The sequence below is a fragment of the Coprinopsis cinerea genome, assembly GCF_000182895.1.
Source record: "Coprinopsis cinerea okayama7#130 chromosome 9 map unlocalized cont3.9, whole genome shotgun sequence".
In the NCBI taxonomy this organism is placed as follows: Eukaryota; Fungi; Basidiomycota; class Agaricomycetes; order Agaricales; family Psathyrellaceae; genus Coprinopsis; species Coprinopsis cinerea.
In genome coordinates this window covers 999,907-1,027,748 of record NW_003307536.1, presented here as the reverse complement: position 1 = coordinate 1,027,748, position 27,842 = coordinate 999,907, and the positions used below count along the sequence as shown (strand labels likewise).

General features: G+C 51.7%; 10 protein-coding genes across 10 annotated transcripts; 4 read left to right on the top strand and 6 right to left on the bottom strand.

The window, feature by feature from the left end:
* Positions 1 to 347: 347 nt before the first annotated feature.
* Positions 348 to 2,481, bottom strand: CC1G_02516 (mandelate racemase/muconate lactonizing enzyme; the record flags this gene model as incomplete). The annotated part of the gene is made up of 11 exons (XM_001832202.2): positions 348 to 600; positions 660 to 806; positions 865 to 930; positions 983 to 1,204; positions 1,268 to 1,606; positions 1,662 to 1,789; positions 1,844 to 1,964; positions 2,016 to 2,131; positions 2,191 to 2,293; positions 2,342 to 2,387; positions 2,451 to 2,481. 11 exons carry the CDS (start codon positions 2,479 to 2,481, stop codon positions 519 to 521), a joined length of 1,401 nt encoding a protein of 466 aa, XP_001832254.2. The 3' UTR covers positions 348 to 518.
* A 924-nt stretch (positions 2,482 to 3,405) lies between these two features.
* On the top strand, positions 3,406 to 5,436 carry CC1G_02515 (other/FunK1 protein kinase; the record flags this gene model as incomplete). Its single annotated transcript, XM_001832201.1, has 4 exons — positions 3,406 to 3,794; positions 3,849 to 4,495; positions 4,555 to 4,733; positions 4,789 to 5,436. The coding sequence occupies 4 exons, from the start codon at positions 3,406 to 3,408 to the stop codon at positions 5,434 to 5,436; spliced, it is 1,863 nt and encodes a 620-aa protein (XP_001832253.1).
* Positions 5,437 to 6,262: 826 nt separating this feature from the next.
* On the top strand, positions 6,263 to 8,432 carry CC1G_02514 (other/FunK1 protein kinase; the record flags this gene model as incomplete). Its single annotated transcript, XM_001832200.1, has 3 exons — positions 6,263 to 6,717; positions 6,789 to 7,546; positions 7,600 to 8,432. The coding sequence occupies 3 exons, from the start codon at positions 6,263 to 6,265 to the stop codon at positions 8,430 to 8,432; spliced, it is 2,046 nt and encodes a 681-aa protein (XP_001832252.1).
* Positions 8,433 to 9,542: 1,110 nt separating this feature from the next.
* Positions 9,543 to 11,910, top strand: CC1G_02513 (hypothetical protein; the record flags this gene model as incomplete). The annotated part of the gene is made up of 4 exons (XM_001832199.2): positions 9,543 to 9,824; positions 9,877 to 10,866; positions 10,919 to 11,441; positions 11,537 to 11,910. 4 exons carry the CDS (start codon positions 9,543 to 9,545, stop codon positions 11,908 to 11,910), a joined length of 2,169 nt encoding a protein of 722 aa, XP_001832251.2.
* A 341-nt stretch (positions 11,911 to 12,251) lies between these two features.
* Positions 12,252 to 12,848, bottom strand: CC1G_15167 (hypothetical protein; the record flags this gene model as incomplete). Its single annotated transcript, XM_002910482.1, has 2 exons — positions 12,252 to 12,618; positions 12,658 to 12,848. 2 exons carry the CDS (start codon positions 12,846 to 12,848, stop codon positions 12,252 to 12,254), a joined length of 558 nt encoding a protein of 185 aa, XP_002910528.1.
* Positions 12,849 to 13,667: 819 nt separating this feature from the next.
* On the top strand, positions 13,668 to 15,986 carry CC1G_02512 (hypothetical protein; the record flags this gene model as incomplete). Its single annotated transcript, XM_001832198.1, has 11 exons — positions 13,668 to 13,962; positions 14,016 to 14,145; positions 14,238 to 14,432; positions 14,496 to 14,784; positions 14,850 to 14,979; positions 15,043 to 15,056; positions 15,128 to 15,320; positions 15,386 to 15,467; positions 15,528 to 15,659; positions 15,719 to 15,865; positions 15,914 to 15,986. The coding sequence occupies 11 exons, from the start codon at positions 13,668 to 13,670 to the stop codon at positions 15,984 to 15,986; spliced, it is 1,680 nt and encodes a 559-aa protein (XP_001832250.1).
* Positions 15,987 to 16,290: 304 nt separating this feature from the next.
* Positions 16,291 to 21,140, bottom strand: CC1G_02511 (multidrug resistance protein 1; the record flags this gene model as incomplete). The annotated part of the gene is made up of 15 exons (XM_001832197.2): positions 16,291 to 16,506; positions 16,562 to 16,745; positions 16,801 to 17,065; positions 17,123 to 17,476; positions 17,530 to 18,065; positions 18,115 to 18,242; positions 18,296 to 18,839; positions 18,918 to 19,619; positions 19,671 to 19,793; positions 19,859 to 20,073; positions 20,126 to 20,309; positions 20,362 to 20,535; positions 20,592 to 20,760; positions 20,815 to 20,905; positions 20,941 to 21,140. The coding sequence occupies 15 exons, from the start codon at positions 21,138 to 21,140 to the stop codon at positions 16,392 to 16,394; spliced, it is 3,984 nt and encodes a 1,327-aa protein (XP_001832249.2). The 3' UTR covers positions 16,291 to 16,391.
* Positions 21,141 to 22,524: 1,384 nt separating this feature from the next.
* CC1G_02510 (hypothetical protein) lies at positions 22,525 to 23,295 on the bottom strand (the record flags this gene model as incomplete). The annotated part of the gene is made up of 3 exons (XM_001832196.2): positions 22,525 to 23,004; positions 23,131 to 23,220; positions 23,281 to 23,295. The coding sequence occupies 3 exons, from the start codon at positions 23,293 to 23,295 to the stop codon at positions 22,525 to 22,527; spliced, it is 585 nt and encodes a 194-aa protein (XP_001832248.2).
* A 937-nt stretch (positions 23,296 to 24,232) lies between these two features.
* On the bottom strand, positions 24,233 to 24,635 carry CC1G_02509 (hypothetical protein; the record flags this gene model as incomplete). Its single annotated transcript, XM_001832195.2, has 2 exons — positions 24,233 to 24,556; positions 24,621 to 24,635. The coding sequence occupies 2 exons, from the start codon at positions 24,633 to 24,635 to the stop codon at positions 24,233 to 24,235; spliced, it is 339 nt and encodes a 112-aa protein (XP_001832247.2).
* A 644-nt stretch (positions 24,636 to 25,279) lies between these two features.
* CC1G_02508 (cytochrome P450) lies at positions 25,280 to 27,636 on the bottom strand (the record flags this gene model as incomplete). Its single annotated transcript, XM_001832194.2, has 11 exons — positions 27,179 to 27,636; positions 26,995 to 27,124; positions 26,750 to 26,938; positions 26,436 to 26,700; positions 26,248 to 26,374; positions 26,180 to 26,193; positions 25,935 to 26,124; positions 25,802 to 25,883; positions 25,617 to 25,745; positions 25,415 to 25,558; positions 25,280 to 25,349 (listed from the first exon to the last, which is right to left on the bottom strand). Exons 1-11 carry the CDS (start codon positions 27,438 to 27,440, stop codon positions 25,280 to 25,282), a joined length of 1,602 nt encoding a protein of 533 aa, XP_001832246.2. The 5' UTR covers positions 27,441 to 27,636.
* Between the last annotated feature and the right edge of the window lie 206 nt (positions 27,637 to 27,842).

Below are 27,842 nucleotides of genomic sequence, written 5' to 3'. Positions count from 1 at the left end.
ACACAGGCGCCCACAAACGCTATGGCCAACCGGCGATGGTAACGCGTATTCCTTGCACGCTTTTGTTTCATGACTGTCAGAGTCGGAGATCATTGTATCACCGAGACGCTCGTGTTCTGTATAGAGGCTGACCTAGAGAACGATGTTAGCGTCTCCGATGCGGAATCCAGCGGAGGAGACGGCGGACGTACAAGCAAGTCCCATCTGTATCTCTATCACAATTGCGTGGGCAGTGTAATGGAAGAAGCGGGCGTCTCTGATATTGTCAAGCGCATCGCAAGAACACCGATCGGGACTGAATTGAAGATTAACTCGTAAACCTTTGACTGGCACTCAACTGGTGAAATGAAGATTTAACCACAACCAGTAGATTGGCTCTGACGATTGGTTTGGGACTCGGGACAGTGAGGAGGAAGATATAGCGCTCCAGGTACATACAATTAGACATACTGCGATTCGGAGACCTGGATAGCGACTTATGCCAACTCTAATTCACGCTTCCGACAGCGGCTCCACCGTCAATTACCTGCATTGCGACTAGCCCAATAACTGCCGTTGGGCCATTCGTAAGTCGCGATGCTTTCTTTGTGCATCTCAATGCTGGGGTGACAGGATCAGACAATCAAACGAAAAGAATAACTTTGATCAAAGTGACTTGCCTGTATCCTTCATCAGGATTGACGGGCACGTTGTAGCGACCTTGGGCGTTTATTGAACAAGGATTTACGAAGTGTTCGTGGAGATGATCAACGTATTCAAGTACGTTCCGTTCCATCGAGCCGGAGATGCAGATGTAATCAATTAAACTGTCAAGGATAGATCATTGGTTTCCGGCAGCACCTCCCAAGACCGAAAGATGCGCACCTGAGGTGAATAACGTACTCGCACAATCCTACACCCCCTGCGTGCGGACAGACAAGGACTCCGAACCTATTGAAAATAGAATTAGCGCGCAGCGGATCAAGTTAAATAATAGACGAACTTTGCAGCCATTAAAAGAACGCTCAATACTTCAGTCACGCCTGCCAATCTGCACGAGTCGATTTGAGCGACATCAATTGCATCGGCCTGGAGAAACTGTTTGAAGACCATTCGATTGTGAGCATGTTCACCCGTGGCGACTCCTATCCCATGTGGTTTCAAAGCTTTGCGGATTGCAGCGTGTCCCAGGATGTCGTCCGGCGCTGTCGGCTCCTCGATAAACCTGTGAACCATTATAATCGTCAACGAGAGGAAGAAAATCTGTTGAGAACACTAAAAAACAAACCAGGGCTTGATTTCGGACAATCCCTTCACATAGTCGATGGCTTGATCGACGTCCCAAACCTGGTTTGCGTCAATCATGAGAACAGCGCCGGTTGGGCCCGCATTCTTCCCTTTCAGGGCTTCACCATATGGATCCCTTTGAGAGGCTCCAGCCGGAAGGTATTGGGGATCATCGATGATGGATCGGATGAGCTTCCCTCTTCTGATGTCGTCAGCCTGGTTAGCCCCAACCTTCATCTTGAAATGGTTGAAGCCTCCAGCGACGGCCTCGTTGGTGAGTTGCGCGATTTTCTCGTCGCTATAGCCTAGCCAACCAGCGGAGGTAACATAAGCCGGATATCTTGAGGCTAGGTCAGTCCCTAGCCCCAGAAGGTGGAAGACCATAGAGAACTCACCCAATCTCCCGCACGGTTTTCTCTCGTTCGGCTTTGCCTGCTTGTTTAGCAGTGACAAGGGCAATCGCCTCCTCTTTCGTGATGACGTCAGATATGTACCTGAAAGTGGCAGACCTGACGAGCTCTTCCTGTTGAGAACGTTAACGCGATGGGTGACAGGAAATCGAAACAGCAGTTCTCACAGGAGTGAAGTCGGCGATGAGTTTCCAGAGAGGTTTCTTCCTGGACCTCGCGTACATGTCCCAAAGAGCGTTGTTAACGGCGCCCGTGGCGATATGGATGACACCTTTTTCTGGACCGATCCTTCGCAGACTGTCAGGCCTGGGTTAGGCTTGTTGATGAAGAGAGTCCCACCATCGTAGCTGAGGGTCTGCCATCAAGTAATCCCAGGTCTTGCCCATGTCCAAGAACAGTTCGTCGACGTCTTTGTCAACGAGACGCTTCGAGACCTCCTGGATCGCAGTGCAGACCTATCGCAGAGTGATGGTTCTATATGACGCCATGATTCCTGTAGAAACTCAGGACATACGATGTCGTTTCCTCTCCCGATGGTGAAAGTCATCCCATGTCCAACGAGGTCGGAATCGGTGAACAACGTCACATAGGCCGACGAATAGTCGCAATCGGTATTCCTGTATGAATGATAAGTGTACGTGCCTACCCGATTGACTAGTCCATACATTGCATCTGTGCCATCCCCCGTCAATGAGGTTGGGAAGCGAACATCTGTCGAAGCTCAATGAGGACCACGGCCCAGGAGCATCGTAGCAATCCAGAGACTAAACGCACCGTGGGTTGCAAATCCAGTGATCTTGACCATCGTTCTCTAGTGTGGAAGACGATATCCAGCTCCCTCTATTTATCTGCCCCGGAACTCGAATGTCGATGCCTTCTGCGAGCTTCTTCAGGTGACCTGGCATGAGTAATCCTCCATGGTTCTTCCAATTGTTGAACGTCTTTGAAGGGAGGGGTCGGGTGCTTTGCATACGACAGGGTGCAGATAGTGCTTTCATACATGAATTCAGTCCTTACAATCAAGAATAGAACCAGGTGGCCATTGGGTGACGAAAAGTGACGCGGAAGAGAAGCGGTAGAACTCGAAAAACCGACGAGCGCTAAGCGTGTCCGGACGGGCCGGACGGACAACCGTTCCCATGTGGCCGGACCGTCAGTCAATGTCTTCACGTTCGCAGTAGAGCTCGTGTGTACGGGCCCAACTCTGCTACCTGATTAGCACTCGTAATATCACCTTCTCAGTGCTCAGCTTTCAAGAATCCCGCTGCTGCTAGTCTACCAGCGCTTGTCGCGATCGTGACGCATGAAGAAGGTGAAGGGCAACCCTTAAGGCCGGTTTCTTGCTATCGGCACTATAAGTATTTAACTGTTAGGACAGATATGCTGGTGTACTGTCCATTCACCTGTCCAAATGTCTAATCCGGGCAATCCAACGAGAAGGCCCAGGGAGTCCATTGAGTGGATGGTCGCCGAACGGTCACGTGGTGGACGCGCCAGAAATCAAGGCGTAGTGATCGCATTGATTGGCGATCAAACCATGGGCCATTGGCCCATTGTCCGTCGTACCAGATATCACCTTTTATGGAGTTTAACCTAACCATTGGCCTTGGGGGCCTATATAAGCCATTTTCATAGCTTCCGAATCCCATAACCTTTCTTTCCTTCCTTCCACCAGCACCATACCCACCACCATTGTCCTTTCCACCCAACTTTCACCTCAACTTCTTCGATGAACATGGCGCCGTACTCAGTGGCTGGGGACTCGAAGTTCCATAAGACCTTGTACGAGGGTGTGACGACCGACGAGAAGATATCTGCCTACCTTGAGAAGTCGAAGTACTACAACGCTGGCTTCTGGAGCCTCGCCCCCTACCCTGACGACGCGGAGGAACTGCGCGACACGGTCGGCGCCATTATCAAAGAGATTGAGGAGTACTTCTGGCCAATGAATACCACGGAAAATCTGCCCTTCATCTGTGTCGATAATGGATACGCCGACTACAAAGAAGCTGCTATGATTGATTGCCACTGGGAAGTAATGCTCGATGATGACGACCGAATGGATGACGTTTACAAAACCAACATTGAGGAACACCAGTTACTGGAGGAACGTATCACGTACGTATTTCGCGTCGATTCTACATTTATCCCTAAGCTAATTATGCTATCTAGTGACGCGTTTATCAGCCAACCCGCCCGTGAATTTCTACGCGTCCTCTTCGTGAGCGAGAACAAGTTCCGCGTGGTCCACTTTGACCGGAGTGGCGTCAAGTACTCCATCGCCGCCAACCTGCACGACGACCCTCTCGACTTTGTGCGCCTTGTCGTCGGCTTGACCTCATGCAAAGCTGACCTTATTGGTTTCGATACGAGCTTGGTTTTCAATAAGCGTGATCCTGAGATCTTGGTTCAGCCTGCGGACGCGATGGCCCCTTCAGTCTATATCATCGAGAAAATCATCCCTCCGGGCGACAACGCTGATATCTACTGGCAGACACCATTCATCTTCTTCGCACATACACCCGATGGAAAGAAAGTCGTCGTCAAGGAGTTTTGGTTTGACGGACTCTGTTTTTGCGATCCTGAACCCCGGCTCCTTGCAGAAGCACTAGGTCTCAAGGGTGTGGTGCAGATGATTGAGTATCAGGTTGTTGCTGCGACCACGGACTTCCGGGGCCCCCTTGTAGAGGAAGAACAATCTCACTATGGGTTCCAGAAGAGGACTAAGCTTAGAATGGTTCTCGAACAATATGGCAGTGACATTCACTATTTCGAGTCGAAGATGGACTTGCTTACTGCGTTTTACGATGCCATTAAAGGTGTGTTGTTTTTTTTTTGCTGTGATAAACCTCCGACCGGGACTAACACCGGGCTACAGGGCATATGAGACTTTATCTGAGAAAGGGTATCTTGCACAGAGACATCAGCGTCGGAAATATCTTACTTGGCCTTAAAGGCTCTCGTTCGCGCAAAGGATTCCGGGGGGTATTGATTGACCTAGACAAAGCCATTTACATCTACGGCCACAAACCAGGGGAACTCAAATTCGCGGTAGTGGTAAGTCCAAGCTGGTTTCCATTCGACGTACACTCCAATTCTGACTCCTCTTTAGGGAACCATTCCATACCAATCGGTTTTCGTGCAGGCAAGGGCGTTCCTTTCCTGCACAGAGCACCCCAACGCGTTCAGCAACCACGATCACTTGGACGACCTCCAATCTTTCTTCTGGGTTTTCCTCTACATCGTCATCGGATTCACAGCTCCTGGCAGGTTTCGTTCTGGCTTGACTGCTTCTCTCCCTCTAAAGATGGACTCCATGTTCGAAGAATCCAACGAACGCGCACACGACGCAAAGTCTCTGTTGCTCCGAGAGGACATTTATACCCGCGAGACAGTTGAGAGCCACGTTCCGGAATTCTGGGGACCTATCATCAAGAACTTGCTGGCCGAGTTTCGAGCGTGGACGATCGAGATGTACAATCTCAAGTTTCGGGTCTTGCACAACTTTGGGACGAGTATGACGAAGGAGCAACTTATGACTCGAGCCAAGGAGCACTATACGGCTGTCCTCAAGATGTTCGAGAACGCGATTGAAGAGCTGGAAGTCGAAGAGCAGATCGAGGCCGTGGAGTCGGAGGAAGAGCTGGACGATGACCTTGACTCTGTACTGGGTAAGAGGGATCCTTCGAGCGACCCTGTCTCTCCGAACAGCAAACCTGCACCAAAGAAGGCTCGAGCCGACGAGCCAGCCGTTCATTAGTTTTTTCATGATTATGCACGACCTACCTGCACGATATGCCCCATATGCACCCTATGCTTCATGTACATGAATGTAATAACCAACTGCCTAATAGTATGATCACCACAATTTATGGCGCCAGAGTCGAGTCGGATGCAAGAGAGGCGAGCCTCAAGTCGATTCGCAAAGCCAAAGGATCCCATAGGCGAAAGAGAATCAGGATCTTGTTAAGAGAACTAAGCACTGTCCTAGCCTTGGAGTCTGCTGAGATGAGCGATGTACAGGGTGTAATACCGTCAGGGCGATGGTGGACGCTGCCAAGTGTCGTGTGCGGAGGCAGCTGTGACGATGGTTGGGTATTTGGCAGTTCCGTTGGGATCAAACAACGCGAAATCAGCCTGATGGGCCCCTATCCGCGTCCCACGCGACGCGTCTCAGCTCCCTCGATTGAAATCCCCATATCCACTGCATTTCAATGCCAGTACATGTTTCTTATTCACGCATACATTTTAATGAAATAGGCTAGAGAGTTTAACCCCTGCTCGACGCGGTTCGCGTGCGGCTGGCTGGCTTGTCCCGCCTCGGCGGGGCAAGCGTCCAGTGATCGCCCATCAAAATTCCTCCCTAGTCCAACTGTGGCACCGTCCAACACCCATGCATGGTTTCCAACCACAGCTCTCTGAGCTTATAAGACAGGTTCGACTGCGTGGACAGGATAAGCTCCTTCCTTCCTTTATTTCTTAACACCACCAATAGAATCCACGCACCACCCTCGTGCCACAGTTCCGAGTCATACAGTGCTCACTTCGACAAGGAATCTAAGAACATAGCCGAGGACAAGTCGAGAATGAGCGACAAAGAGTACTTCACGCCAGGCGGGAGGACGTTCGATAGGAACCTCTACAAGGACGTCGCGTCGAAGCAGGAAATTAACACCTACCTCACGCAATCTCCGTACTACGACACCAAAACCAAACGATGGTCTCTTCCAAACTTTTGCACATCCGGATCGAACTTTTCGGACTCTGGCGTGAAAGAACTCCGTGTACGCATCGCATCTATTCTCGAGGATGTAGAATCGTACTTCTGGCCCGACAGGTCATCGTCAAAGACACCTGCGCCTTCGTTTATCTGGTCAGGTCCCGACGACGATGAAGATCCAGAAGAGGAAGAGTACACCAAAACCGCGATGCTGGAATGCCACTGGGAAGCCATACCCTACTCTGACAAGCGCATGGGCGCGACGTACGAAGACGCGGCATTCGAAACTCGCGAGCACATACGACTCGAGAAACGCGTCATGTACGTATCCCTCCTCCATCTCCACCGTCTGTATTGTCCAGATGAAACGTACTCACAAATAATGTTTAAAGTACCGCATTCAAAACGCAGCCAAACCGACTCTTCCTCCGTATACTCCTAATCTCACCAACAAGATTCCGTGTCCTGCATTTCGACAGAAGCGGGGTTGTGTATTCGGTTCCTAATGATTTACGGAGGGATCCGTATACGTTTGTCCGGCTTGTGGTGGGTTTGACTTCGAGAAAGGCAGAGTTGGTTGGGTTTGACGGTTCCGTCCACTTTGCGAAGAGGAGGGGAGATGTCGGAAATGGAGGAGGGAAGGGGTTAGGGCAGATTCGTGTTTTTCCTTATTCCGTCGTCCCAAAGAGGGCTCTGGCTCTCGGGGACGCCAACCAAGGTTTGTACAAGAAATCGAAATCAAAAGCGAAAACCTCGCCCGGAACCATCCCCTCCATCTACACCATCGGCCGCATCATCCCACCCCGCGACGAACCAGATATATACTGGCAATCCCCCTGGATCTACTTTGCGCACAACACCTACACCAACAAGAAAGTTGTGATCAAGGACTTTTGGTATGATGGTTTGGGAGGATGTGATCCCGAACCTGAGATGGTGGATGAGGCGAGGGGAGTGGAGGGTGTGGTGCAGGTTGTTGAGTGGGGTGTTGTTGGTGATACCGCGGTGTTTCGCGGGGTGGATGTTTCGAAAGAGGAGAGGATTGAGAAGAGGGTTAGGTATCGGATTGTACTTGAGAGATACGGAGGGATGATCATCGATTTCGAGAGTCGGCTGGATTTGCTGTATGGGTTGTTCGATGCTATAACCGGTACGTCCTCCACCCTCTCATGCGTCGGTAAGAGCATCGCTAAAACGCAACAGGCCATATGAACCTCTACCTCCACAAACGCATCCTCCACCGCGACGTCAGCATCGGCAACATCCTCCTGGGGCTCCAAGGCTTTCGTTCTCCCAAAGGGTACCGCGGCGTCCTAATCGACCTCGACCGCAGCGTCCGCCTCAAAAACGGCGTCGGACCGCCAGTGGACGTCGAAATAGGAACAACAACCTGGCAATCCGTATTCGTCATGCAAAGCGGTTGCAACCTGGATCCGAAAGTGTATCCGACGGGGAGACATGATCATCTGGATGACCTTGAATCGTTCTTTTGGGTTTTTGTATTTGTTGTTGTGGCGTATCGAGCGCGGGGGGAAGAGAACCGTGTGCATTCGTCGAAACTTGGTCTTAGGATGAACGAGTGGTTTCCGAGAGGCAGTACTAGTAGTGCCGAAAGTATCCTTGGTTGCTATACCGCGAAACTGGGATTCGTGTTGAGCGAGGAGGAAAGGGGGTTTAGGAGGGCGGAGGTGGAGGGGTGTGTAGGAGAGTGGTGGGGCGGTGCGGTAAGGGAGTTGGTGAGTGAGTGGAGGGAGTTTGTCGGGGAGGTGTTTGCGAGAAAGAGTGAGGCGTTGGATGATGAGAGCCACGGGGATGGAGGGAAGATGGACCTGTTAAGAAAGGAGGCGAGGGTGCATTATCTGAGGGTTTTAGGGATGATTGGGAAGGCGATTGGGAAGATGGAGAAGGAGGAGGATCGGGATGGTGGAGTGGATTCTGAAGAGGGTGATAAACTTGTTTTGGAGAAACGTTCTGCGGAAGAGTGTACCCGTGAAGAGCCTAAGCCAAAGAAGGGGAAAGGCGAGGAAGGCATTTAGCTTCTAGTGTATTTTACATATGTTGAATATGGTAACAGCTTGTGTGGAAAAGGATAGACTTGAGCGACAGAGACACATATACTTCGGTCCGCACAGCCCCAGACGAAGCGACGATCATATGGGCATCAAGTTTGTATGGACAGGAGAGATGGTCAAGACCCGCTAATGAAAGATTGCAGGATGTTCCTTTGCTGGCGAATAGAGGTGGGAAACAAGCTAAGTCAGAAAAGCCAGAATGGTAGAACGTCACAAATCTTGACCAGCCGTATCCAGCAAAGATTTCCGTGAGCGTCCCGAACATCGGCTACAAACCCACGGAACGCACGGCAGAAGAAACACCACCAAGTGCTATCTTTAGCACCGTCGAGACTCGCGAGCCCATCTGGTTCTTATTCTGGGTTGCCGAAAGGGAGGACAACAGCGGGGTTCTGTTGCCGAGAACGACATAATGGCGGTGTATATAGAAGCTGCAGCGGAGTGACGTGGTGAGGATCCAGGTAGTGTGTGGGGTGTTGAGTGTCTCGGGGAGTAGAAGGGGTTGGTGGGTTCATGGTATTCGTTGCTGGCATCGTCCGCATCGTCAGTCTCCTCGCATTCGCTAGTTTACTTCTGTTCTCCCGGTCAATAGATACCCGCAATGCATCTGGTGGCAACACAAGTCTCTTGTTGAAGGCGGAGAAGAGTCCAAGAAGGTCCAAAGAAAGGCGATTGAAAAGGGATGAAGGTCACGATGATCGCCTGTGTGTAGCGCGCTTAGTCATCGCCTTAAAAGGCAGGTGCTTAATCACCGACGGTCCTCGGCCAAGATCGAATGCAACTCGGTCTCAGCCTCTTTCTCACTCACTCACCTACCCCTCACTCCAATCCACTCCCAGACCCTTTCCTGCCGTCCTATTTCTGTTGACTGCAAAGATGAGTATGTCAGAAATCTGTAAGTGAAGACGAGAATAGAAATAGAATACAGGGTTTGATAAAAATATAGACTCGCTCCAATGGCTTCGAAGACGCTTTAACGACGGCGGAAACTCTAGCGCAGCTCAGCAGCAATCTTCTATTCTCCCTCTTTCGAATTCAAATCCCCCGGCTCAATCTACGCCTAATCAACTTCAAATGTCCACCTTTCCCTCGTCCCAGTCCCAACAACAACAACAGCAAATGGGAACGCCTCAAATGCAAACACACCAAACACCGGGGATTGCGCACCTCCTCCCACAAAACGATATCAACGGCAATGCGACTGTCCGAGACAAGAAGGCGCTGGAGCCTCTGTTTGGACCGAATATTGGGGCTGTGACGAGTGGGCCGGCTTGGACTGCTAGTCTGGATAAGAAGGTGGTTACCGACGAGTTGACGCCTGAAGTGGTTACCAGCTGGGTCGAGAGGAGTAAAGATGTCAGTCTCTGCCAATGTCTGTGGATTAACTATTGACGATATATACATTTAGCCTACACAACCAACAACGACATTGCAAGCCCTCGTAAACTTGAAACGGCCCACAATCCGACTCTCACCACTCTCACCCATCGCCACGAACGCTGTTCCGTCCCCTGCGACGTCCGCACAACACCACTACCAGCAGCATGCTTTAGAATTCCAATACGACGCCGACTGCCCGAAAGTATCGATCCACATCCACGTCTACCTCCCCAAAACCCACCCCGATGCACCACCAGGCGCCCCACCGCACCATCCGTACGCCAAACTCTTGATCTTCGAAAGCGTCTGTGAAGGAGGGTTCGGTCGACGGCTGAGATTGGAAGACGGGGCTATCTTCGAGCTAGGGAGGTTCGAGAAGGTGCCCAAGATTACGACTGCGTCTGCTTCTGGCGAGGGGGAAGAGGGTAATCCAGAGGAGAAAGACGGCGGTGCGGTGTCGAAGGAAGCTTCGGGCTCGTCAAGTAACTCCGAGACTGCGCAGGGTGTGCCTACCCTCACGCTCAACACCAACCTAGGCAACGACAACAACAATGCTCCCAACAGACCCATGAAACGCCTCACCCAGGCATTTAAGTTTAGACGACACACCCATAACCCGAATCGAACTATCGCAGGACCAGCCTTGGCAGTCGTGGATGCACACGCCGAGGAAGCCCAGCAAAACGCCAATGGCGCTCCCACCAACGCCAGCTCCACGGCGCCTAGTGGACAAGGCAAACCTGCAGAGGAAGACGGCGTGAAGATTACGATCAGGCTTGTAGCTCTCGATGAGCAGGGAACCGAGTTGGCTGCGCCTAATGAGCAGGTTACGTATCTGCACGTTGTGCGTGTTGGGCCAAGGCCTACCAAGGAGAGGGCGCCTACCAGCCCTACTTCGCCAACTGCACAATCGCCTACTGCGGAAGAGGGGGACAAGAAGGAGGCAGTCGAGGAGCAGGAGGAAGAGGAGGAAGATACGAGACCTTGGGTTGTCAAGGTCGTTAAGCGCGAAGCAACGGTATGTCTTAAACCCCCTTCCTACTTCTCCATCTAACACCGTCTCCGCACAGATTGGCCCACATACCTTCCACCTCCACGAAATATTCGGTCTAACCTCGTCATCCTCTGACACCGACGTCCCCGCCGCCCAACATTCCTCCCCAACCCACTCCTACCCGCCCGTCTACTCACACAACGACGACCCGCACCACGCAGACGACTCGATGACAGCTGAAGAGTGCTTGTTATGTTTGAGCTCGCCTAGGGAGGTGGTCTTACTCCCCTGTAGGCATTTGGTGGCATGTAAAGAGTGCGCGTTGAATATGGTTGAGTTTGGTGCTGGGGGTGTTATTAGTAGCGGTGGTGGCGACGCTGCTAATGCTACTACCGGTGGGACTGCGAATCAAACTACTACGAATGCGGGAGGAGGGAATACGGGTGGAGGATGGCTAGCGGAGGTTGCCGGTGCTGTGGGAGGGAGTGGGGGTGCAGCGGGGAATGCTGAGAATGGAGCGGCACCGCCGCCCCCGCCTGTTACGAACCCGAGGAGGAAGCGGAAGGCGAAGGGATGGTTCTGTCCTGTTTGTAGACAACGTGAGTTGCATTGTTCATTTGTACTGTTGAGGGATTTGAAGCCTCTTGGCTCGGTTTCGCTGGTGCTAACGCTGACTCTCGCCTTTTTTCGACAGCATATACTTCATTGTTGCGTCTCACGACTGCTCCTCCGCCGATATCCGCGTCGAAAGAGACTGTGCTGGCGGGTGACTTGCAAAGGATGTCCCTAGGCGATCCGAACGCCAACCCCGCTTCTCCCAACCTCGCCACCAATGACAATAACGCCAACAACACCAATTCCGACTCTACGGGGAATGCCAACGCGAGTGCGGATAACTCGACCTCGGGAGGAGGGCTATTGGGCAATCTGACCTTGCCCAGGCCCGCGTTTTTGAGGAGTTTGACGGGTGGGAGTAGTGCGAATGCTGGGGGTAATGCTGGGGGAGGGAGGATAACGAATGATGTGGAGAGTGTGGGTGGGCTGGCTAGTGGAAGGGTTGGTGCGTAGAGGCTTTTAAGGGTTATGGTGTCTGGGCCATCTACCTGCCACGCTGTTTGTTCCATGCCCTCACCTTTATGCGCCACCCTGTGCGTTTTTGTCTGCCCTTGGATCCGCTCCCTGCTTGGAGAATTGTCCCCTTTAGATTTTCTATGACTTGGATCATTGGGATCGTGCTTCCTCGCCGTTCCTTCGTTCATGTACCACCACCTCACGCCCTCACACCACGCGCTCCTGGATACATCCACATTTACCGATCTATGTCTATTTACTGGACTTTTCAACCTGCTCGCTCGCTCGCTTTTTTGTTGTTGTTTCTTAAATGTTGCTGTTGTTGTACTATAGTTTTACTACTGCTCCTCTTTTCCCCTCTTGGTCTCAGTATCTCGTTTTTTGTATTTATGTTTTCCGTATTTATCTATTGCTTCGTATTTGTTTTCTTTAGCGTATATATCTTTTTCTTTCCTCGCTTGACTTGTTTTTGGATTCTGTTGCTTTGCTCGTGCTCGTGCGCAGCATTGTGTGCCAGTCGTCTGATGCATTTCTTGCCTGTTTTGCTCTGGCTGTTCGTCGCTCTGGACTCTAGAAGCCGCTGGAATGGAGACTTGTGTCCAGTGGTCAACTGGAGGGTCGGACTTGGATGGATTGGATGATTGAATTTCTCTTTCTGCCTTCCGTATGCACTGCATCATCTCCTCTCCCTCTTTCTTCCTTTCTCTGCAACATCCGTCCTCCAGCTCCATAGGTTTTCAATACCTCTTCTTCTCCCCTTCCTCAACCCTTCTTTGCTTGTCGCAGTCAATCACTGGCATTTGGAACGCATTGTAACCATCACTGCACGGGTTTCTCCATTTCCAGAATTGAACGCATTTCCCCTGTCCCAAATCCCAAATTCCGATGTGCCGGTACGTCGACCGTTCCAATGCAGCAATGGGCCAATGCGGCATCGGGTTTCATGGGCGGAATGGACCCACCGACACCGTCAGCCCTCTTCTTCTATCCGGTGCATCCGAGGTGTGCGCCCGGCGCCAACCTTCTTGATTGTACACACAAAGCGAAAATCAGAGGTAAACGCGCTCTCTCTCTCTCTTGTTTGTTCTGCTCGCCAAGTCTTAGATTAGACTGCAGATCGCCCCTCAAGGTCTCAACGCGTTAACGCAGCCCAAATCCGGTTGAGAAAATACCGACGGACGCACGATGTGTCGGAAATGGATTTGTACAGCATGTCAGTGGTGGGTGTGACAATGGTCATCCCGGAATATGTGTTACAGTGAGGCACCTGTGTGCACTGACGCCCCTGCTAGGAGACTAACTCGGGAGTAGACGAAAGGTGGAATGTAGGAACGAGGTGGTGATGATCGAATCTGAACTCCGCTAGGTGAGCCAATCTGAATGCCTAGATTGTCCAGGTAAGTACTCTGCCTCGAGCGTCACAGTCTCGTGCAACTTACACAATAGGACAATCAAGAATACCGTAAAGCGGTCATCACAATGGAGGGTCAGGAGACTGGGGGTATACGTACATGCTTTCTCCATATGCATGGGCGCGCTAGTGCGAACCCTATCATCGAGGACACATGTGCGGTACTAGTAGTGGAGTCGGAAGAGATAGACACTGACAGTTGACTCTACCATCATAAGTATAGAAGGAGGACGGGGAGGAATCCCTATCGGAGGGTGTACACACGAGTCCTAGGTTCCCCTCCTTCCCCACCTTCCCTGCTAGGCCTCAGGCTGACTCTGGCTGTACCCGACAACAGAATACCATGGACTACATGATCCCCAACCTCGACTTCCTCCTCCCAACCTTATCCCAACTTAAATCACAGGCTGTCTCGCGGCTAGACACGAATCCAACCACGACGGCTCTCCTCGCTGCAGGCTTCGTTCTAGCGGCTTTCTGGTGTGGCAGTACTTTCCAGAATAAGAGGAAGTTTGCGCGGAGGAGGAAGGGTCTGCCGCTCCCCCCTGGACCGAAAGGTACACCTCTACTGGGTAACTTGCTGCAGATACCGCAAGAGCATTCGTGGAAGGTTTATGCGGAATGGAAGGAGGAATATGGTGAGTACATGGGAATTTGCTTGCAGGATTTGTCTGGTGACCGAGCGTTGCAGGCGATATTATTTACCTGGAAGCACTCGGTCAACGTATTATCGTTCTCAATTCACTGGAGGATATCGAGGCTCTGTTGTCCAAGCGCGCCACGAATTACTCGGATAGAGTGTGGAGTCCAATTATCGGCTTGTACGTCCTGTTCTCTGGATCGTGCTGGCACTATAGTACTAGGCTAATTTAGAACCCAACCGCTCATCCCACTTCTAATTTGGTTACACCAGGATGCGAGTAACTTGGGGATTCTCAGTCATGAACTACGGACAAGAGTGGAGGGAACGACGAAAAGTCTTCCACCAGTTCTTCCATAACAATAAGCGGAATATCCACCCGGTTATTGAAGAAGAGATAAAGGCGACAATGAAGAAATTGGGCGCTTCCAGTGATGGGGGATCCATCATCCGGGATGAGCTTCGTTCGTACGTCGTTTCCGTCTAATGACCAGTATACTATTTAAACCCGCACCTACGCACTATACGCAGGATGTTCGGCATGATAATCCTGCGCGTTACCTACGGATCCTACCCAAAGCAAAGCTCAGGATCTGACGAACCACCATTCCTAAGCCAAATCCTTCCCAAAGCACAAGCCCTCGTTCTAGGTTTCACCGAGTACTCTACTCCAGGCCGACTCCTGGTCAGTACCTTTCCCAGCATGAGGCTCATACCATCCTGGTTCCCGGGTGCCGGATGGAAGAGGGCCCTCAACGAGCTGGCGGATTTGAGTGATTATGTGTATGAGAAACCTTGGGAGGATACCTTGGAGAGGGCGGTGAGTGTCAGCCTTCATTTACAAAAGAGTGGAAGCACTGAGTATTCCCTCGTTTGGCTTTGTAGAAAAAGGGCGTTCAGAGTGAATACCCCAGCTTTTCAACGGAGCTGATTCAGGAGTTTGCGGAAGAGGGAACAGAGAAACGGAAGAGGCAGGAGCTGGTGGCGAAGGATGCAGCTGGACAGGCTTATGCTGGTGCGTTCCAGAGTTTTCACTCTTGTCAGTAGCGCTAAAAGTATCGACATACCTTGCACGCAGCCGGTTCGGACGCTGTACGTTCACAGCTCTGTCCACTCTGCTCGCATGGACTAACCACTCATTGCCCACTTCGTCATAATCTCAGAGCGTTGCCACAGTCTATGCCCTCGTCTTGGCACTCGCCATGCACCCCGAAGTGCAACGCAAAGCTCAACGCGAAATCGACGCCATTCTCAACACGGACGAAAGACTACCCACGTTTGAAGATCTGGCGCGACTACCCTATATCCATGCGATTGTAAAGGAAGTTGAGCGGTGGCATACCACCGTGCCTTTAGGTGCGCTTCCTTCTCTGAGCCTTGCTGGTGACCATTAAATTAACTGGACTATGATACTTATGTAGCTGTGCCACATCTGTCGACGCGGGATGATGTCTACAAAGGATATTTCATTCCCGAAAAGACCATTATCATGCCTAATACCTGGTGCGGCCCAGTTCCCTCTCAATTCGGCCCTCTTGTTGCTGACAGTACTAACACCCGCAGGGCGGTAATGCACGATCCGACGCGGTTCCCTGAGCCCGATTCCTTCAAGCCCGAACGATACCTGACCAAAGACGGGAAGATTGTCACCTCCGTTTTAGACTCGGAAGACGTCGCATTTGGCTACGGACGACGGTGAGCAGCGTCAAGTAGCATTCCATTCGCCCATACCCTTGTCTCAATAGGCCATATAGAATCTGCCCTGGTCGGGAAATGGCTTCGGATACACTGCTCCTCCTAGCACTGAGCCTCCTAGCTTGCTTCGACATCAAACCAGGAGTAGACAAGGCCACTGGGACCAGAAAGAAACTGAAGATGGAAACCCCAACTGGTTTGATCGCGTGCGTTTTACCGCTTTGTCGTGAGTCCTCTGTTGACGGACAACGCAGGATGCCCATGCCGTTCGATTGCGAGGTTACGCCTCGTTCACCGAAACACTTGAGTCTACTGAAGACCCTTTAATTGGGCTTGTATTGTATTTGCTCCGCTCCCGGAAATAAGCGCCCATCTAGTAGGCGCTCATGGTGAATGGAACAAGTGAAATGTGTCGAAGAGCGAAGTTTAACATTAAACACTATCAGTACGCTAATGGACGCAAAACGCGTCAGGTTCTAGCGAGTGGATTGGAACTCTAAATAGTAATTGGTGGTAGGGAATATATCCGTAAATAGGTATTAAATAGAGAATCATTCTCTTTTCCTCCTTCCATTCATTAGCATGAATTGTCGTTTCCACAGGCGATGGACAGCCTTAGGACGTGGAGCAGCGGGGTATGTATCATAAGGAGCATGACAAAGCAAGAGCAAATGCACGAAAGCGAATGACAAGATAGCAACAAGTAGCGGATGAACGCATCTATTCGCCCGCTTACTCGGTCTTGCTCAACGCCTGCAGCTGCACGTACTCATAGTAGTCACCACGCTGGGCGATAAGTTGGTCGTGAGTTCCAGCCTCGCTGACTCGACCTTCCTTGATGAAGTAGCTACATCGAAGATGTCAGCACAAGACGCGAACACAACAGAAGAGAGAAGACATACATCTTATCAGCGTTTTGGATAGTTGACAAACGATGGGCAATGGCGATGGTAGTCCTTCCCTTGGCAGCTTGATCCAAAGCGGCCTGGACGACCTTTTCAGAGTGCGAGTCGAGGGCGGAGGTGGCTTCGTCGAGGAGCAGGACCTTGGGGTTGCGGAGAAGAGCGCGAGCGATGGCGATACGTTCTAAATCGCCACTTGTTAGCTTCGACTCCGGAATTGAAGAGACCACTTGACTCACGTTTCTGACCACCACTGAGCTGGCTTCCCTTACCACCGACCTCGGTATCGAATCCGCTGGGCAATGACTTGATGAAGTCCAAAATGTTCGCATCCCTGCAAGCGGCCTCCAATTCTTCCCGGGTGACTTCCTCAGCAGGCTTGATGGCACCGAGGAGAATGTTGAATCGGATGGTTCCAGCGTAGAGGGTAGGCTCCTGAGATACGAGGGCGATGTGGCGACGGTAGTCCTGGACATTGAGCTCGTTGATCTTCTCGCCATCCATCTAAAGATCGACCAGTCAGACACAAAAGAAGAAGAGACACCAAGCAAGAGGACGTACATAGATTTCGCCACTCAAGGGATCATAGAACCGCTCGATCATCTGAATGACAGTACTCTTACCACTGCCGGAAGCACCGACGAGGGCCACGTAGGTACCAGGCTGGACCTCCAAAGAGAGTCCTCGCAAGACACGAACACCAGGGCGAGTGGGGTAACGGAAGTGGATGTCCTCGAGCTTGAGGTGGCCCTGGAGCTTCTCGTGGGAGAGCTTCTTACCAGCCTCGGATTCAGCATCGACTTCGGGGATGGAATCGAGGAGCTTGATGATGTCGGAACCAGCGCCCTTGGCAGTGGAGATATCGGGGACGAAGGAGAAGACGTTTCCGGCTTGGACAGCACCGAAGGTCGTGCTCTGTGGACAGCCGTCAGCATGGGATGACAAGATGTTAGACAAAAGAAACGTACCATCAAGCCAATGAAGAACTGGAAGGTGCTGGCCTCAAAGGTGGACACCAGCCTCGATCCGTACCAGAAAACAAGGGCGATGACGAAGAAGACCAACGCCTGCGACAATGCATACAAGCCGTTACTCCAAATAGCGGTTTTATTCGACTTTTTCAAGGGGATCTCGAGACTCTCGCTGTAGAGCCTCAAGCAGTCACGTTCCCTGGTGAGAGAAGCGACAGTGCGGATGGAACCGGCAGCTTCGCAAGCAAGTTGGGCTGATTCTTCGTGAGCCTTCTTGTTAGCCTGGTCTTTGAGAACGACGACGTGGAGACGGATGTAACCGGTGGAGAGGAGGAAGGGCATGCAAGCGATGGCGACGAGAGCGAGCTTCCAGATGAAGGCGAGACCGACGACGGAACCGGCGATAACAGTTGCGAAGGATTGAACAATGGCACCAAGAGTAATACCGGCGAGACCGTAGACCTTTTGAGGGTTCTCACTGAGGTTGGCAGTCAAAGTGCCGGTGCTGTTCTCATCCTTGTCGAAGAACTCGACTGGGGACATATTACCCTATGTAGCAGCCTTTGAATAGAAAACACATACTGTCTTGGCGGAGGATAGCCTTGAAGCTCAAGGAGCGGAGACGAGCAGTCAGGCTGGAGGCGGCGGATGCGAAGAGGTAGTTCTGCAATCCAACACAAATGGTCGAGATGATCGCAATAATGAAGAACCTGCAGTACCATGATCAGTATTGCGTACCAGGAAAGGCGGAAGGTGAACATACCAAAGAGCGTTGCGGTTTCCTTGCTTCATCCTCTCATCCGGGTCAAGGACGGAGAAGCCCTCCATACCCTTGGCATAGACGATACCGAATGCAGGATAGACCATACCCGTCAAGCATGCAAAGATAGCACCCAAGAAATAGCGTGTGTACTGCTCCGGAACAAGCAAGGCCATCCTCTTGAAAAGGTAGGGCAGGTTAAGATCGCCCTTCTTCTCCTTGGACTCGCGCTCCTTTTGCCGCTGTTCGACAATTTCAGAAGCCAAAGATCGACCAGTGTTGGAACGACCGAGAGGGATCTCCTCGCGAGCCATCTTCTCGTATCCAGCAGCATCAGAACCGTCTTCCTGATCGTCTCCGGATACAGCCTGACTGTCGTTGGCCTCGCGCAGTTTTTGAGCTTGTACGAGATGAGCGTAGGCGCCGTTGGCGGAGAGGAGCTCGTTATGGGTGCCCTGTTCGAGGACGACGCCGTCGCCCATGACGTAGATGATGTCAGCATCCTTGATAGTCGAAAGTCGGTGGGCAATGGTAATCGTTGTTCGGCCTATGGATCAAAGGAGAAAGCGAAACCGGGGTAATTAGCATCTACAGTTTATCCATCCGAAGACCCGAAAGTGCTTACCGGCTGAAGCCTTATCCAATGCATCCTGAACAATACCCTCGGATTGAGTGTCGAGCGCGCTAGTGGCCTCGTCTAACAGAAGGATGCGGGGATCGGAAACGATGGCACGGGCGATAGCAACACGTTGCTTCTGACCACCAGACAACAGGAAACCGCGCTCGCCAACCATGGTGTCGTATCCGTTGGGCAGCTTGGAGATGAAGCCGTCTGCGTTGGCCTTGATGCAAGCATCCTTGATCAGCTTGAACTTTTCTTCTTCAGAAGCATTTTCCCACTTGGTGCCGATGAGACCGTGAGCGACATTGCCTCGGATGGTGGTGGCAAACAGGGTGGGCTCTTGAGACACCAATCCAATTTGCGAACGGAGCCATCTGAGGTTGAGATCCTTGAGGTCGATGCCGTCAAGCTTGACAACACCCTCATTGGGGTCGTAGAAGCGCTCGATGAGGGAGATGGAAGTAGATTTTCCAGAACCAGAGGCACCGACGAGGGCGGCAGTCTTGCCCGCGCGGAATGTGAGCGAGAGGTTCTTGACGACTTGGACGGTGGGCCTGGAAGGATAAGCGAAGGTGACGTTCTCGATGGTGATCTCGCCAGTGACCGTCTCGGGCTTGAGACCTCCCTCATCGTACGAGTCGATATCTGGAACACGGTCGATAGTCTCGTATAGTTTGGCAGCAGCTCCGCAACCGTGAGTGAGGGCTAAAATTGTCGATCAGAGAGACGGTCAAAGCTGGGCAACGGCTTACATACCTTGAATTTCAGGAGCGAGCAAAGTGAGCGAGATGGAACCAATCAAGATGGCGAGGAAGACGTTGACGACGGATCCAGCAGTGGCGTGTCCTTGATTGATGAGCTTGGTACCAAAGTGGAAGGCTGGAGGTGGAGGGGTCGAATACTCAGCAGAAGCTCAAAATCGGGACGACAGGTTGTAGACTCACCCAAGCCGTAAGAAGAGTAGATCACGAAGAAAAAGAAGGCAAGACCACTTCCATGCCAACTGGCAGCCTTGAGGTCGACGGTAAGAGCCTTATTGACGTGGTTATCGTAAAGGCCGGAAAGAATTCTCTGAGTACCGAATGCCTGGGCGGTTCGAACGGTGCCAATGACTTCTTCGGCCAGACTTCCTCCATCAGCGATATATTGCAAGGAGAGTCTGCACGCCAAGTCAATCGAGTAGGAAAACAAGATGAACGAAAAATACGCACTGTTTGTAAGCGGAGATGAACTTGTTCATGACACCTCCAGCGATGGCCATGCAGGGGAGGATCGAGGACATCGCAAGGGCAAGTCGCCATGATCGAGCGTAGGCGAGGACGAAACCAGTGACGAAGGCGGCGACGAAACTGACTGTCAAAGCCACCTTTTCTGAAGTCGCTTGCTGAACCAAGTCTGGAAACACCCTGTGAGGAACGGACGCAGTACTGTAGAGCACGTTACTTACGAGTGTCGGTTTGAATACGGGTAGCGACTTCTCCAGCTCCAACATTGTCGAAGTACGCGATATCTTGACGGAGAACGGCTTCAAGGTACTTCTCACGAAGGCGCTTGGTGCCGACTTCGCCAGTATAGACCCAGACATACATGTAGACGTATGTGCACACGAACATGCCAAGACCTGAAAGAGGCCCAGATCAACAAAGGAAGAAGCATGATGAATGAAGGGGATCATACCAATGTAGCACAGGTAGCTAGCATCCAAAGCAGCAACCCGACGGAATGACGCAGCAGCTTCTGGGACAAGGGCAGCAGCGGTGGTGTTTCCAGCCTGTGCCTCGCCCACAACAGTAGCGAAGTTGACGAAGTCTTGAGTGAGGTTACCGAAGAGGAGGGACATTAGGGGCTTTATTCCGGCAGGTCAGTATCGTGCCTCGGACCAAACAATTTTTTTGCGTACCTGGGCAGCACCAGCGGCTGCTGCTGCAATCAGAGCAACGAAGTTCATGAGCAGCTCGAGCTTGGTCGAGAATCTAGAGGTCTCGTCAATACTGGATGGAGTGCGAGCTGCGGGGACTGAACAGACCTGAAGAGCTTGAAGAACGAGACTGGGGCAGTCTGGGGGACTGTGCTCTCTGCAGCGACATCCTTGTTCGATCCTTTCTCATTCTTCTCGTTGACGGACGGTGTGGTCGATGCCTGCTGTTCCTTCTGTTCCTTGGTGTGCTGATCATTCACAGCGGTGGACTTCTCGTCCGCGGTGCTTGGTGGCCCTGATTTGGACATGGTTGAAGAATCCAAGGGCCTCTGGCGTCGCGGTCGTCTCTTCCTGCGGGGCGGACGTCGAAGGAGAGTGGAGAAAGAGGATGAAAGAGGACGTAAGGAGTGTGGGGAGTTTAAACCAAATCAATGGATCATGACCTGACCCTTGCCCCTCTTATTCTTGTGAAATCTCGGGAGCCGTGTCACATAATGATCGTTGTGTCAAGACACCCCTCGTCCCGCTAGCTTTTGGACGCGTTTAGCCGACAAAATGGTGAAGAAACACGGCGAGGGCTGATGGGGTGTTCGAGAGCAAGTAAAGCCATCCAGTATGGTATGTCTTTGGCTACAAGGAGTACGAGGCCGTAAGATTTTCCAGTGCCGATCCTTGCAGGATATGCTGCAGGACGGAGGAAAGGGAGAGTGATGATGACCCAATTGCCCACACGTAAGCAGGGCCTCGGGGTTTCCGCGCCGAGTGATGATCCTGACGCGTGCGGTTTTGCGGCCACCCGATCTCTGTAGGACCAGCTTGTTGCATTGAACAGCTCCCTAGGTGTGGAGGGTCCAAGAATTGCCTCTGTAATCGTCTCCAAAGATGACAGAGAAGCTTTGAGAAACTTCTGGCGCATTTGTGTCGTGACGCGATGCGCAAAGCAAGGCTCCAGCGACCGAGATTTGTCCTCCACCGGGGTCCCCATCTTGGCCTTTCGGGCCCATCACCTAGCAACTTCTTGAAGCTGAAGTGGTACCATATCGGACTGGAAAAGCCGACTTGGCGGGCGGCTGAATGGATGGAGATTGTATACAGCCGGACTCTGCTCTGAAAGAAAGTGGAAGTCAACCGCTGGGCCTATGGGAAAGCGGACTGATGAACCAAGTTGTTTTTGAAAGGAAGAGACTATGCACCTAAAGTTGAATACTCTTGACTGGATTGGGATTGTGGACGATTTGGATAGCGAACGCGAGTGTCAGACTACACGGTGGCCGGATGATGGGCGCTCACCGCGCCTCTTTGATGACAGATCATCCGTTCCCACGCACAAGCGCCCATACGAGCCCATGCGTCCCGAGCTGACCCAACGAACTCACTAGTTGTTGGTGACTCTAAGGATTACCTTTATTCCACGACGCGACAGGGCCCTGCTAAGCAGCAAATGAGATCGAACATTCAGCACAATCGACGTCGAGAATGACTACATTCTAAAGAAGTCTTAGTTCACCACAGTTTCCAAACCAGGGTCAATAGATTCGTTCAATCTCGTTACTGTCTCATGAAATACATGGTACACAGTGAAAAGGTAATGAAAGTGTCCAGGCGTTTGAATTGCGCGTCCAATCTCATCGACTCTCCGTTCAGCCGTCTGTTCCTCGCTGTTCAGAAACCCGTGATTGAAGGTAAGGCACTCTATTCCGTGTTTGAAATGCTCAGCGATGGGCTGTTCGAAGGGCCGAGAGAGGTGGGAGTGGGGAAGGAGGAGGAGTCGTACGGCATGTGCATGCCCGAGGTAGGTGCGTTGACAGGAATGGACAACGTTCCCCGGATCACGATAAATCGCTCTCCGTTTGGATCTGTCGTCCTCGTGTACCAGATATCGTCCTCTATGTACCCGCGGTCTCTGAGCCATCGAGATCCCAAAGCGCCCGAGAGAGCGGCTAAGATGACGATTATGAGCATGCATAGACCCACTGCCCCAATCCATATCCAAGGTCGCTTTGGCTTTGGATTTTGAGCGACTGCCTGGGAGCCTGGGTCAAGTCCTTCCCTATCCAGGTAAGGGAACTTGGAGATGGCTGGAGAGTTGTATGCGAGGGTGTCATAACCCAAAATGGTATCCCGTGCAACCTTCGTCTCGTCTTCAACCCATGAGGCAGTGTCGCGACTTCCCTGCGAATCAAGCAAGACTCTTGTGGCGAAGGGAGTCTTGGATGCTGACGTCCTGTTTGAAATAAACCCGGTCGGAATCCCAGCATTATTATACTGTTTGTAAAAATAACATCGCACCACACTCACCTGCTCTATGTCCACAGGGGGAGCCTTCTCGTCTTTAAACTGAGAGGTATCAGCCGCCGGGGGGTTAGCTACAGGCGCCACCTTGGTATCCTGACGATTCGGATAGCCCATCAGTTCACCCATCGGCATATACAATATGAAGACTCGTACCTGGCCCACAATCATTGTCAAAAGGTAAGAGGCTTCCAGCAAAGATTGAGGTAGAGAGTCCGTGTCTTATATACATGCCCAGGTTATCGTCTATCTATCAGCGACCGCGCACCTGGAGCCCCTACACGAGCCCGCAAGCTGCGCATCGAAGCTTCAAAAAGGCATCCACCTCTCAAAACACCCGGCAGCTGGATCACTCGCCCTGATACCCGAGTCTCAACTCGAACACGACTGCGCTCGAGACAAATCCGCAGCGAGAAGTGCTCATGAACAGGCACGGCTGGGATTGACCTATTTTGAAGGGCCCAATAACAGCTCGAAGATGCTATTCAAGATGCTACATCTTCAAAGGAGGATTTTGGTGAGTTCAAGATCCTAATAATCGCCTTTTAAGGAAATTGTAATGCATTTTGAGGGGGTCAAAATTCTTCCTGTGAATGTTATATCGTGCGCACCATTCTCCCTTGGGTTCTGGGAGCCGCTGAAGTTGTCACTCCTGGCTGTGAGGGTAGCCTGACCATTTCACTCGGTAGTTCATCTTCCAGATTCATCCTTATCGGAGTTGCATCTACTCATCGGGGGTTTCTAGTTAGTACATCGTCGCACCTTCGATCAGCAAGCATTTCTCCCCGTTCGCCTATTCCTGACCCAGCGAGATTTCTCAGGAATGTCCATGCCCTCATACAATAACGGATAGTTAGCCAGATAAACGTCATAACTATGTCATTGAGAACGTAAAAATCCGTGTCGAAGCATGGGCGCCTAATCAGCCCACGGAGGCGCTACAGTAGGAGAAGTGTCCGATGATCACTAAAAAAGACAATGTCCATGCTTACATCAACGCTACCGTACGCCTTCGCTCTCCTCACTCCACTGAACCTTGCGTGGACACTACTGAATATCTCGCATCCGAAGGACGAGAGGACTCCGTCGTCGATGTCACCCCAGTCGGCTACGTGGTGGGTGAGCGACTGTCGCTGGCAATATTTCGAGTAATGAGCATGGCTAAGAGTGGAGCGCCCGCCAGGACTAGAAGTAGCAAGGTCACCCCTCCAATAATCATCCAGACGCGTCGCTTTCGTTTGGGCTTCGGGGAAGCCGGTGTCTTTTGAGAAACTGCGACTCCATTGGCATCGAGGTAAGACACCTTGTTAAAGTCGTTTTTCTCGATCTTCTCCGTTCCAGCCCTAACAAGAGTGTCGTGGCCGACTTTGGTCTCCTCGTCGCTGTCATCCCCAACATTTGAAGGGATTTGGGCATTGCGCTCGAGATCGGCCTGCGTTATGGGCACGACCGAGTTACTGGGCGAGATGGCGATTGGACGGTGTGTATATGCTTACCTGCTGGGAGCGCATGTTGAACTTTGTACTTCCTCGGCACCAAAGTTGGCATCGCACTGAAACTCTCGGATATTTATACCCATTACATACCAGACACACATGAGAATTCGAAGTTCTCCGAGGACCCATCTCGACGTTTAGGGAGTCTGGTGATCACCAGGAACTGCGGAATCCGAACGAAGGTAAGTAATTCCCCATCAGGGCACGTACTAACGACACAAGCGTTCCTCCGGACAATCTATGGATGTACTACGACCCTTTCGCACAATCTCGAGCAGAGTGTCAAAGGAAAGCAACTTCATACCTGGATATCCCTCAGTAAGCTGGCGATCATAGGTAGACCTCTGTGGGTAAAATGTGTGCATTCACGGTAAAGAATGCCCTCCAATACATACCAATCAATCGTCCCTTTTCTCTTCGAACCAGCCTTCCACATCAGGTTTCATGGGCTCATGCCCTGCTCAGGTCCAAACTGCACCCACTCGCGGGCGTTACTCTCCGTTTACAAATCCCAATCTCACCCTAAAAGAATGCCTTTCAAACAAAGGCCAGAGGATTCATGAGAATCGAGAAGTGATGCCTCTCGATTGACCGGGTTGAAGGGTCGAATACTCGCTCGCTATGATACCGCAATCACAGCTCATGAAACCAAGACAACTCTAAGCATACAATAATTCCGCGTGTTGTTGAGACCGAGGAATGATTTGACAATCGAAAGGCAAGGGCGTTCTGCATTAGAAAACGAGTCAGTCCATGTGGTGCGCCCTTCATACAAGGAAGCAATGGCGACGAACGCTATGAAACCAGAGTTCACTTCAAGCTTCAGAGGTATGGGTCGTCCCGTCTCGTCGAGGCTGGGTTTGACATCGAAGCAGGCGAGAAGGCGAGCGGCAAGTAAGGCGAACGTATCATTGCTCAGGTTACGCCCTGGACAGATTCTGCGGTTCGATGTGAGTCTTCGGTGACGAAAGTCCTGGGGAAGTGGGGTAATCTCACCGGCGTCCATAGCCAAATACTGCGACATCTGGGTCTCGGACTTCGGGATTGATCTTGCCATCCTTGAGGAACCTTTCAGGGTCGAACCTATGTGGCTCAGGGTATACATCGGGATCATGAAGGACGGCCCTGGATATAATCGCCAATGAGCAATACATATTGGATAGAGTGTGAGGTAACCGTACCATGTATTCGGGAAGATGACAGTCTTCGCTGGTATGAAGTACCCATTGTATTCATCGTCTTCTTTCGATGCGTGCGGTAAACCTTTGAAGCGAGCGAGTTCCAGCGGGAGATCTCGATTGGGGGGTCACTTACTCAATGGGCCCACGGTATGCCAGCGACTGACCTCTTTCACCACGGCCTGGATGTACGGTAGTTGGTTCAAGTCCTTGCACGTAGGCAGCCTTTGCGAGCCTACTACTGCGTCGATCTCTTCTTGAGCCTTCCGTTGGACATCGGGATGCATCGCAAGTGCTAGAACAAGGGCGCAGGCGGAACTAAAGGTCTGAAATGGAGTAAACAAGAATCATCCCGTATCAGATCGAGGGTATGCGATTTACCGTATCAGCGCCAGCTATCATCCACTTCGTTAGCAAAGGGTGTGCACAAGCGGATCATCGGCACTCACCTGTGTAAGCCTGCGCCGCAACATCTCTTGCAACCTGTTCTTGATGAGCGCGGCTATCCGTTTGTTCCTCTGGGAGTTCTTGAATTGCTAACGTGGCAAGGCTATGTTCGCTCTGTGTCCCTGTTTTCTGAAAGGCAGAGACTTGTAAGTGTTGGAACTTCAGGTCGAGGGTTTGAGAATAGGCGTACCACTCGTTCAATGGCGTCATCGAAAGGCTGGTCATGGATGTAGTCGTTGATTTCGGCCAGCCTCAGCATGTCAGCTTTCCATTCAGCTCCTGGCAGCCAACTTGGGACGTGTCTTAGAACGGGGAACACATGGACGAGTAGACGACCCGGGGAAGAGTATTCCACGAAGCCCTTTATTACTTCGTCGGCTGCGTCGATTAAGCGTCTGTTGTATGCAGCATCCGTGGCACCGTACGTGAGTCGCATAATGATAATCGCCAGCATGCTAGATTGGATTGAGTACTCCGTCCCGTCAGACTAAGCAGTTGACTCACGTTCGCGCCTCCTCCCTAAATGTTGCAATTGTTGGTTTGTCCACGAGTTTTCTTAAAAAGTTGAACGTCTCTTCTTCGACTACGGGATGATGCCCTTCGCTGTGGTGGAAGAATCGATGGAAGAGGCGTCGGCGTTCTAGCCACTCTTGGCCATAGTTCATTACGGAGAAGCTCCAACCAGTTCTCATCCTGCGAGTGGATTGTGATGAATTGTCGTACTTGCTGCACCAAATCGCTTCACTCACAGGTCAATAATTGGGGTTGAAGCGCGGTCGGAATAGTTCGTTCCCCTCTTCACAAGTAGTGCTTCAATTGACTCTAGGGAGTTCAAAATGAGAATCTTCTGGCCGAGCGCTTCCAGGTATATCAAATCTCCTGCAACAGTTCTGGTTTAGTACCAATGCAAGAGGCGAGGATTTGGTCGCGTACCATATTCCTTCTTCCATTCGTTATAGACCAGCCACGGATGCACCAGAGGTATCTGAAGCGCATTTCCAATGATAGGGAGTCCTCTGGGCCCAGGAGGGAGCGGCAAGTTCTTCCTTCGGCGCGCTTCGCGTCGTCGACTGGCGACCCACAAGATGGCACAGCCGACCACCAAAGTGAGTCCAATGGACCAGTGGCCACCTCTGGTCACAAATTCAGATCCATCTAGAGACCGCCAAAGCCCGCTGGTTGAGAAAGCGCTCATGCACACAGAAGCAAGGTGAAAGTCGGACGTTGTTCGATGCTGTCGGTTCAAATTCTATTCAATGGGATCAGTCGCCATTTGATGACGAGAACGGTTGGCATCCTCCATGATTCTGCAGTTCATTTGCTGTGGTACGCGCTCGTCGCGATAGTGCTGTCATTTGGAGGTCAACGCTGCGGTTAAGCGCTGAGTGGAGAACAATCCGAAGGACGAACAAGACACGGGCTGCAGCTCGCGGAGTAGCGGGGCGACTCTTTTGTTTGCCAACATCGGGAAGACCAAACAACTCATTGACCCGCCGGCCTGGGCGCTTATCGGGCTGCATTGACCAACACTGCACATCTAAGTATCTATTCGACCTCAAAGCTCAGGGAATGAACCCCTGCTAAGTCCGTTATGCGT